General features: G+C 42.3%; 1 protein-coding gene across 1 annotated transcript; it reads left to right on the top strand.

Moving 5' to 3' along the window:
• The first annotated feature begins 254 nt into the window (after positions 1 to 254).
• LOC128729085 (nucleic acid dioxygenase ALKBH1) lies at positions 255 to 1,451 on the top strand. Its single transcript, XM_053822736.1, has 3 exons — positions 255 to 350; positions 413 to 966; positions 1,018 to 1,451. The coding sequence occupies exons 1-3, from the start codon at positions 255 to 257 to the stop codon at positions 1,397 to 1,399; spliced, it is 1,032 nt and encodes a 343-aa protein (XP_053678711.1). The 3' UTR covers positions 1,400 to 1,451.
• Positions 1,452 to 11,648: the final 10,197 nt, after the last annotated feature.

Here is an 11,648-nt window from a genome sequence, read left to right as displayed (position 1 = left end):
TTGTGGCAATTCTATCTGGTATGTCTAAAGATAGTCAATAACAAAATAGATAGAATTTTCTACAGGGTGCATCATACCCTTAAACATTTTCTGGTTGCTGTCAGTTACATTTTTCGTTAATATAAATGCAAAGGCTTATTGTTTATATTTACATTTTATCATTAACTGGCTATCTTGTGTAGTTTGTTCAAGCATAATATTCTAGGTAGTTGAGGTTAACTTAAGTTAACCTTTTCACAAGTGGTCAACCAATGATGTTTGTATCATCGTTCAAATACTACAAATCCCAAAATCCACAGCCTTCATTTAAGGACGTGGTAATAATCGGTGACGATCACCCCAACTTACAAGTATTTGTTTCATATATTAGCTCAATTTGCTCTGTTGATAACTCATATTCCAACTATTTCAGCCGGTTTGTTGTACCCAGAACCATGAAGCAGGATTTCCCGGGTTCTATCCACCGGTGAATTGGAAAATTTACAGAGTTGTTTCCCGCCCGGGACTATTGGTGATAGCCAATCCGTTCACAGTGGCGGGCCAAAGGTACTGGATGACCCGCAGTGTTGTAGACTTTCCCGTCCATCCCAACACTATTAATATTATCAAACACAAAAAGGTGGACTCCAACCGTCGCGAAGATTGTAAGGATACAATCGTCGGCAGCTGGTGGGAAATACTACAAAGCTTCAGCGATACCTCGGAACGACGCAGCTTTGCCAAAACGCTACGGTGGACCACGTTGGGATATCAGTACGATTGGACGAATAAGGTGTACGATGAAGCGAAAAAAGAAGAATTTCCTCCCGATCTAGCTCAGATGGTACGGTTCATCGCCGCCACGATTGGGTACGCTCTGTTCTCGCCGGAAGCGGCCATTGTCAACTTTTATCCTGTCGGTTCCACCCTTGCCGGTCACACGGATCATTCAGAGGACGACCTGTCCGCGCCGCTGTTTTCACTCAGGTACGAATACTAGCATATCGAAAACAGTTTTAAACCGAATCACTTCCGCAGCTTTGGCCAGCCCGCCATTTTTCTAATCGGTGGCACCGACCGTCTCGAGCAGCCAGATGCCATTTTGTTGCGTAGCGGGGACATAGTCGTTATGACCGGTGCCAGCAGGCATTGCTACCATGCGGTTCCGCGTATATGTACGCTCTCAGATCTCAGATCAGTGGGAATAGATTGTGGGAACGAGCGATGGGAAAAGTCAGAAAATGCAGGAAGCCTGGCGCAGAGTGATGTTGCTGCCAACAACCAACCATATGGTGTTCAAACTAACGTGTCGTGGAAGCTGTTGGAGGAGTATATTGAGCGCAGTCGCATCAATATTAACGTGCGGCAGGTGCTGGCTCAGAATCAGGTCTCTTTGCAACGTTCCGTAAAGTGCGATTGACTTACAAATGCGTTTTTAATCACTGGAAGAGAGATGTAGTATATAAACGCGTTGAATCAATTTCAATTTTTATAACAAAATAAAAATTTGATGAGATTACTCGACCTATATGTTATATCCTTAAAAACATTTGTCATATGATTTGTGCAATTAAAATTTAATGCATCATATTTTCCCGAAAATAAGTTCAAATGGTATATAACGGTCCGTCCAAAACAGATTTTAGGTAGTAATTTTAATTAAATTTTTATCATTTAAATCGTTCGTTAGATTGATGAATATAATTGGTACAAATTTAGTTATATAAAAATGCATATGTTGCAAGAAACATTTAAGTCTTAATCACAACACCCTTCTACACTCACATATTTCTAATTTAGCGAAAACGTGTTTAGCCATCCTCTACTAATATTAAATTATAAGCTGCATCACAGATACAACGAGGAGCACCGTAGCAGATTTTAATTTTTAATAAATACTAGTAGCTTATCTACATTACTTAATATGCTGTATATACTTTTATTCATGTAATCTCATCTCAATCGCTTGTTAAACAATGTATATTTTGGGGGGCTGTAAAAACCCTTTCGAGGCCATATTACAAAAAATGTGAACACTATGTAACGATTCATTTTACATTCCTCAGATATATAATACATTACTGTTAACAATTATCGCAGGCTAGAATTTTTAATATTTTTTAATGCACGATAATAATTCTATTTTGACAGTATCAAGAACAAGTTTCTATAATGTACATCAATATGGTGTTAATATTATACTCCACCAATAAGTGAATTATGACCTGGAATGCAATGGTTGGATTTCCCCCAATGTTAGGTTTAATGCACAGAGGTTTAATGCGCATCCATAAAAGTGCATCCAAAAGGTGTAGTGTATTAGAGTTTTTCATATTTGAACTGTGGTGGATGAACTATTAACGACTTCTTACTTACTTATTCACTTATCAGGCGCTACAACCGCTAGGAAAGAAAAGCCTGTGTAGCCTTCTAGAGGCGTCGGATCCTAACCCATTAACAGAGCATTAACGACTTCTCTTTCGTAAATTGTGAAACTTTGCAACGCATAACGCATGTAACGATACGTTTCGTAATTTATATCTCGTGCAAGCATCCGACCAAATCACTGTAACATCTGCACCTTTGCACCCAATTGATCCTTGCCGGTGATGTATCTTTATGGCTGCTTTCACATTGGTATCATGAAATTTAAACCCTACAAGCTGGTCAGCAGCTAGTCATTTACAGATGTATTTTCACCCGTGTACTGCATCATGCGAATGCATAGCTCTGAACCCTTGCATTTTGAGCTCATCCTCCCATCGACGGGAGATGAGATGATGACTTTGGAGTAGTGTCTAAACGAAATGCATGCGGAATCCATAAACGCCCACTAATGGCCGCTCATATGTTGCATGTTTATGGTAATTACTATTTATGATACGCCAGCCCGGCGGAATTGGCCGGGTTGCGTTGGTTCGGCGTGAATTTTCACGCGTGTGATTTTCCACAGTTTCCAACGGTGCGTTGAAAGCGCTGGATTAACTTTTGAATTTCGTTCACCCATTCCAGCGCGTGATTTTCTTTTCAGTGCGATTTTAAGTTCAGCATGTCCTGAGCAAGCACTGCAACGCGCTTGATTAGCTCTGCTCTGGACGTTCGATGGGGATTGAAAGCAGGCAAATGTACCGCTGGTCGAAATATAAATGAAACATTATGGTAATGGTGTTGGCGTGTGGAAAGGATTAGTGTTCGCTTTTCAACGCTGTTATTCGGTGCATTGAAGCCAGATGGAATGCGTGCTGGTGTCGTCGTCCTTCAGGGGGTGTTCTAATTTAGTTGGATGTATTTGGGCTTCAGTTTTTGAAGCGCTGTGCAGTGAATAACTTAAAACAAAGGCACTTGTTACAAACTTATCATACTAAAATAAATAAATAAGACGAAATCAACTGATAAACGGAGCCATCGAGTAAAACGTTGAGTTCAAAGGTATTAGCTTTAAAAACCACAAAAGGAAAAACGATGTAGTTTTTTTTATTACAACAAGTATAAAATTAATTGTGTTAATTTATGTGTATATTTATGTGTTAATAGAACGTTGTATGAATGGAACAAAAAACTTTTTGTCATAAATTCAACATTCTTCGGGTTATTTTAAAAGCTCATATGCATCAATCCAATTGTAATTCCCCAAATACAGAGAATAAGTAATTGTAAGGTGTAATAAAAGTAGTGTCCTGTAGGATGCATAATTTCAGCTCTTTGGTCTATCGGAAATGAAAATAAATCGAACGGACGTTTAATTAGTCTTAATTAACAGCAATCGATAATGGATGTTAAACTTTTTTCTATTGAGGCGTAAAACGTAAAGGATCTTGAAGAGAATATTAATAAAGAAAAGCTAAATTTTACCATAAAATAGTCTGCGGGTTTTTTTTAGAAATAAACTATTTTTACTGTTTTATTTTTCAGAAAAAAATGTGTTTTATAGTAATGAATTGCTATTTTTATTACTAATGCCAGCAAAAACGTCGTTTAAAATTTTTGAATTTTGTTTTTCACCGATATATACGCCGTGCTGCAAACGCGTACAACTCAATGACCAAATGAAATGATAAATACTTTTCAGAATATATTAATAGACCAAAAAACTATTTGCATAATTATAAACAAATTATTCTTTTCAAACTTGCAAATAACCATACCCCCTTAAGCAAATTTGTATCCGCGCCAGCTCAATATGCTTTACATTGGTACCGTTCGCACCCATTAGCCGTTTGTTTGAATAACCCAAATGCATCTTTTAGCTGCCTTGATGCTGCAGTTCATTTATCCCCATCCGTAAAATGTCTAACCATCGTACCGCTGTTGGGTCAAATATTGCCCTAACAACTATGCCGCTGTAATTCGACGGCTCTCCGAAGGTTGGCGCTCGAGACGAACCTGTAACGGTGGGGCAAAATTTCACAAATTTGCCCGAATGAATGCACAATCGGTAAAGTTTTGGCCCTGCTCCACCAGCACGCGGTCGGTAAAATTTTTGGCGCGAAACTTTTCCGCACCACACGCCCCACGGTGCGTGTTTTCCCGCCAAACCCGTAAGCTGCTTGCCGGTAAATGAGCGCGCAAGCTGCCGCCGCTGGTACTGCTGCTGCCTTCAATTAATGAATTATGAATCGTAATCCGATTATCGAGCAGCAACTGGGCTGCAGGCGAGCAATTTCGGTAGCGCTTGGGTCCGTTTATTACTGGCGATGGTCGTGCGAAAGGTTTCCATGACCGCGGCCACTGGAACACCGCCATTTTGGACCTCGAATTCACCGGAGCACGCCGCTAAGCAGCTTTTCGTGGTCATAAACGGCGCGCGCGTGCGGCTCTCAAATCGTGTTTTGATGCGTGAACCCGCGCTTTACCGCGCGTTGGGTCGCAATTTGCATAAGCGAAACGATGGCGCGGTGGTTTCGCTGACCACGCGCATCATTTAACCCGGCAAAACTGGCCCCAGCGGGCGTCATAATATTGACATTCCAAGCCGTTTTTGTGTGGCGCACATCATCGGGCTTGGGGGAGGGTTTTTTTTTTGTATGCTGCTGAGATTGAGCGTGTGATTTATGTGCGCTCCTGCGAAGACGCTTTCGTCAATCCCGCTTATCGACCAATATCCCCACGGAACGGATCGGTGGATTTGCGTATGAAAGGCGATTTTTTGATTTATCACCGACCTATTGGCGGCCGGTGGCGAAGAGCCGGCAACCCCCCAAAAAAATGCCCAGATTGCACCCTCAAAGAGCGAACCGCTTTAATCGTCCCGGGCTTCCATCTCGCGGTATGCTAATGCGAGTCTCATTAATATGTGGATGTTTTTGGTCGAATCATATAGCTTTTTTTTTGTTCTCTCGCTTCCCCCATTTCAGAGGCTGGCAGTTAATTTTGTCATTCAAATGCGATCGTTCGCGAGGCTTGAGGCCCGATAAGCCACCCGTTATCCCGTGGGGAAGGCCCATCGAGGGCTTTCTTAATCGAATAGGCGTGTCTAGGGTCGCGGATGGGAAGAAAATAAAAGGCCACACCATTTATCATCACGCCGGTAGTGATTTATCAAGCGGCGTGCGGTTAAACGGTTACATTTCTATTAGCCGCGTGGAATCGGACAATCCTAATCGCCGGTCCGGTCGCGCTTTGGTTTCGTTTATGGTAGCGGGTCGGGGAGCTGGATGGCGACTAATTAAACGCCGGTGTCGAGCTGATTGCCGGATCGGTGGCAAACGAGGCGGGGTGCAAGGAAATTGGAGGGTTTTAAGCAAATATACTAGAGTTTATACTTCATTTGAATATTGATCTCAAATCACCCGGGCGGGAAAGGAAGTAGTCAAGGTTTTATAGTTATGCATATTACGTTCATATTTGCGTGTCAGTTCTCGTGTGTGTAACATTCCTTAGTTATCCCAAATTTAAGCTCTAAAATGTTACGAGACAGCGAGAAAAGGATGATTTTTTAGTTTAGTTATGCTCTTTTAACGTGTGCTCACTGATAAGCTGTAAAAATATCAGCCATCATAAAGGCAATATTTTATGATTTTTTTGCTAATGTCTAAATAAGAATCACTTCCTTCTGTTTTATGATATATTTTTCTCTTAGCTGCCTTTTCTCGACAATAATTTAGCTTATCAACATGTATTTTGCTTCTAAAAATGTACTTCAAACTTTTCGGATAGTCGTGAAAAAGAGGAACTTTAAACGAATACTATTTTTTTACAATAGCATTGAAGTTAGTTTTTATATTATTTCTAAACTCTCAATCCCCGATTGGTGTCTTAATTCACTGCATGCGAGCGTTTTTTCACACTTCACGAAAGAAAAAAGAGAACCGTAGATCGGCTTTTCAAAGGTTTATCATCCACCCACCGATTTCATCCCCTAAAGGCTTACTGTTTTATGGCCGGCGAAGCGCGGTTCAGCGGTTGATTTATGGTACGTTTTTGTTTACCTTTGAGCTCATTTCTCTAGCCGCAACTCGTAGACTCCATCGATACAGCTTCCTTTTCTGCTCGCTTCGCAATCATATCACCATGGGATATGCTTTTGATTCGATTTTTATTTGTTTTTCTAATTCTAAGCAATATAGAGCCGTTTGGTTACGTTGGCCCTGTTGAGGGTTTGTGGAATAGTTTATTCGGTGTGTGCCTGCATTTTTGCCTAACCTTCATTATATCTCCTCGTTTTTCTTTCGCTTTTGCTCTACCAGTTTAGGACTTTCAGTGCGGATTTTAGCCGATTTAGCAGTGACGTTTAATTAGCCACCGCCTTTTTCGTGAGCCGTTCGCGGTTTGAAATCGTTTCGAGAAGACAATGGTTGATGGATCCGATCTTCCAAGACGCTCGTCCCAAGCTAGACTCCATTGCCAGGTGGAGGTTTTGGAGTGCTTTTCCGGTACGTTTTGAGCTCCACGTTTACGCCTCTTACGCCCGTTGGGTCAGAAGGCCTGCAGAGACTTGGCTCTGGACGTGAAGCGTGATTGCGTGATCGGGTGGTAATAATTGAGTGCGAGTTGCCCGCGATTCGGTAATATCATCATCATCATCATCATCATCATCTAGCCAGCCCCCTTTATCGTCAGCAACGTTGGAGGCGTTATGTGTCGAAGCCAATTCCGAGACCGGCCCTCTAATCTAATCGCCGACCAGCGCAAAGGGCCGGGCTTTTGGTCCTTCTTTCGTACGGGATCGTAATTAAATTGAAAGCCTCGTTCCGATTGATACCTACACTTAAACACGCCGCGAATCCAGGAGGCCCAGAGTCCCGGCACTCCTTCAACCCTAAAATCCAACCGGGATAGTCTGGTGAGTCGAAATTGGCGTATTGGATTGCAGCGCGAGCACGTTTATGAACATGTGTAGAATTATCACAGCACGATTTGGAGAGCAGTCGAGAGCTTGAAGGTTAGAGTATGTTGTACCGGGTCGGGGTGTTGCTGAGCGGAATGTACGCGTGCAGGTGTTTATTAGGTGTTTAATAGGAAGTTATCGGAATTCGCTCGCAAAAAGGGCTCAGAAAAGTCGATTGAGGCAGCTAATTATGAATCGATTGCATTTACGTGTGAACCGAACGTTTCGAAACTACCCGCACATGGGTAGAAGTGTAGGAATTTTACATGAAAATTAAGCTCTAATGGTACAATCAACTTGCTCCGTGAATAATGAATGAATAATGATAAATGATTTAACACTGACTTTAAAGCCAAGATCTATATTTATGCGTTTTGGATTATATAAACGATGTAAGTTGTAAATTCTGATCAGTGGCATTAATCTTATTTAAGAACAATATTTACTCAGTTGTCCAAAATCAATTTTAGTAGCGTTTAGTTCATAATATCTCCGTTTTGAATGGTAGTATTTTTCTTCACTACAATAATCGCCAATTATAGTTTATTTATTTATTAGTTACTTGTATAATTGGAATCCAATTTGTGTGGCCACGTGCAAGCAAAGCGTATACTTAGAATTTGTAACTAAATTTGGTTCTACTTGTAAACCAAAAAGGCAGAATGCTGAATTCTAGGATCACAATTAGAATTTTTAACACATAATATACTCCAAATATGATCGAAATTTAACATTTGTTTTGATCTAGAACTCTGTTTAAACTGAATAAATTCAACGTTCAAAAGAAAGAGTCATTTGTTTATTTGCACTTATTTTTTATAGCAAGTATATTTAAACATATAAACACATTGGAATTATATATTATATATTATATTATATATTATAGTATTATAGTCAAATATTTCAAGAATTTGTTTTACAAAATCAAAGGCATTCAAGAACGTCGTACGGTGCTGTGCCAAAAACTTATTCGACAATAATATCGGTGATAGTATCAGTGGAAAATGTACTTTTGAAATTTTCAGCAAAAAGCCGAAAAATACTACTTGGCAAACAACGCTTACTTATCGTTGAGGAATTTACTTATTCGTATATTGGTCTGGTTCCGTTTACGTTTGCGTGGCGTTTGTATACTGGAAAAGAGAAGAGTTTAGATGATATTGCGATAAGAACACCTAAATTTTTCCAGCTGTTGAGGTGGCTACGATCTGATTAATACACTTGAAAGCGGTTATCAAACAACTGCACAGTCCACGTACATTCTGGTAATAAATGAAGAAATGGCTCGTGTCAGTGTCGCGAGACTGCTACTTGTTTAAGAAAATAGTTAACAGAAAGGAACTAGCGATAGTGTTCTTATTGCTTTGTGAACTGGAGAAAGTACACGAAATAGAATTGGAGAGTAGCCACCTCCTCTTAGGGGCCTGAATATTTTAATTCACTAACTGTTAGCGATTTCAGGGGCTAAGATTGACATTAGACTTTAGTGCAGACAAATATGACTGTATTTCACTTCTAATAGGCTCCAGCATTGCAGTCTTGACGGTATCGACTACTGCTGAATATGTCTCTTGCATACCGATCTATATAATTCTGTTTCGTGGTTTTGTGAGAGCATCGTTCCAGCTCAGGCAACAAAAGGAACTAAATTTCTAGAGCAAACATTTTGTTCTAATAAATATGTTAATTCTGTAATTTTCATATTTTTAGTTGGAATTATTATAATCAATATTTTATTAATGTGTGATTGGTGTGGTCATTCATTCAAAAATGAAGCTACTAGAACAGAGCTGATTAAAACTTGAAACATCTCACATGTCCTTCGGTTGCGCCCTTCTAAATCTGCGCGCTCACAGTAACGGTAGCTCGCAAGTTATTCGAAAGTTGTGTAGTCCGCGCAGTACTCATATCTCCGAACCAAACGTCCAGCGGGGTTCCTCTGTGGACTTGTAGTGCATATTGTTTGGTATTAATTAACGCTTTGTGGCTCACTCGTGTGGTTGTTCCCGTTGAATCGAGCATCGATCATGAAAAGTCACTGCATCCGGTGTGGCGAATCGAGAAGAGGTTCCAACAACGAGCTTCCATAATTGTCTCCACCGGAACATGTCCCATGTCAGGATGTGGGATCGCTTCGAGATGAGTTCGTTCGAATTTGTTGCTCGAAATCAATTACCCGACGTCATGGACTCCCCATCTCTCTCTCTCTCTCTCTCTCTCTCTCTCTCTCTCTCTCTCTCTCTCTTTCGCAGTGGAGCCTGGTCTCCGTGGGTCTCGATCGTTGCTTGGCCGATCCTCGCGTGGGTGTTTCGCTTTGACAGTACAACGTTGTGCTTTATCGGTTGTTAGCTGACATCGCGCGTATGGTGACAGCTTGACAGCTCCAACCGCGCCAGGGGACGCTCGGAACCGTAACGTAAGCATTGCCAAAGCCAGTCCTCGTACGCCGGAAGCAACCACAATTTGTCGCAGTGATTCCCACTCCTTTCGCGCGTGGTACGCGAACAACTCGAATGGCGCCGTTTGAACTGTCAGACAAATAGGGGAAGCAATTATCTGGCGCATTATCCTTTCCGTGGGCCACAAAATGGGCGGTTGTGGTGACTAATTGGCAGCGACACGCACGCTTCCGGCGGATGCTGGATGTTCTCAGACACCACGTTGCCAAGCCCTTTTTCCACAACGACGATCCGACATGTTCCGGCAATTTTAGTCAAAAATTTCACCATTCGATCCCGCCAGTGCCGGAAAGGGTGCTTGTAGAATGCAAGGATGCGATAAGGCATTCGACAGGATCGGTACCGGAAAGCCATTGCCACTTGGGACAACAAACAAGAGGCGGTTTTTCGTGTCCTACTCCGATGTAGGTCAGCGGAGATCATCGTCCGTATGCACAAAAACGGTAGCATAAGGACAGAAGAAAAAAACCCTCTACGGGTGGATTTTGTGCGAAATATTGTCTACATAAATATTGGCGTTAATGGTCATTCTCGTGGTAGGGTCAACGGGCTTCGAGCTGCCAAGTACGGGCAATGGAGGCTGTTGATAGCACGTCGCTATTCATTATGGCTTCCGACTAACGTTGTTGTGGCATCGTTTGGCTCCCGCTGTTGGCTGAACTTCCGGGATCGTTTTCATTGCACGTGAACGGTGGGAAAGCCGGAAGCGATGGCTCACGCTTTTCACCATCTGCCAATGGGTTGCCGACGGATGGTAGTGTGCGTTTAACGGCACACCGTCAGAGGACTCCAGCTCGGTGGTCTCGAAACACCATTGGTCAGCAGTTTCCGAGAGTAGTAAAGCCCATTGTTTCCGTTCTGTGGCAGAAACAGGTTGGGCAAAAACAGGGAAAAGGGACTAGTAACACTTTGGCTTTGTGCTGCCAGGACGACTGACGGCGATGACCAGTTGTGGGTGGGACAGTTTCGACGAGCAACTTTGGCTTCTATTTCAGATTTCGGAATCAATTAACGTTCGATAGGCAATCGATTAAGATTGATGCGACCTGTGGTCGTTGATGGGAGGATTGGTCCTTTTCCAGGATCTCGCACACACCAGGTGTTTGTCGTTTTTTTAAGGAAGTTTATTTGTCTTTGAACACGATGCTCCGAGAATTGAAGACATAGATGGAATTTCTGAAAGGTTTTCTCGTGAGGCATTGTTTTACTTGTTGCTTTATTGTCCATAATTGGTTTTAGAATAATTCCTGTTGTAGCAGGAAAAGATTCATTTGGGCGCATACCTGCCAACATGTCGTTCCTGTAAAAAAAGAGCCACGTTTTCCGGTTAGCATCGCTCGCATTTCAACTCAAGGAACAGCTCCGGGTTTCTAATATTCCGAGCGAATGTGTTTCTACGCAAGTTGAACACCTGCCCCAGGCAAGACCACCGTACGGTGACACGCATTCCAACGGTCGCATCGCGCGAATAACAACCCTTCCAGCCGTTCCCGCCGAAAACGCGCTTTAACTATTTTAATTCCCGAATTCCCCGGGCGAAATGCGCCCGGCAGGCAGGACACGGCGAAAAATGCGCTCACTAGCGGAGAGTGTGCTGTCGCGTCCATGTTTTCCGCCAATATTAAGCAAATACCGGGTCAAAGCGACTCAGCAGCATATTCCCTTGAGTTTGGATGGGTTGGCGTTATAACATTGGTGTGGAATTTCGAGGAGTTGTTCCAGAAGCGGCACAACACGAGCACGCACGCTTGTCCCGCGGTTGGAAAAGCGCTGGTGCAAATGTATGCTCAGTTCAAATGATGCTGGTTCCGATGCTCATAGGGTTACTTCTTTTGGGGTTGGTTTCTTTTTATATATTATGCTCATCTCACCCTTTCCACAGA

The sequence above is a fragment of the Anopheles nili genome, chromosome X, assembly GCF_943737925.1.
Source record: "Anopheles nili chromosome X, idAnoNiliSN_F5_01, whole genome shotgun sequence".
NCBI classification, from domain to species: Eukaryota; Metazoa; Arthropoda; class Insecta; order Diptera; family Culicidae; genus Anopheles; species Anopheles nili.
This window is presented reverse-complemented; position numbering and strand designations above follow the sequence as displayed.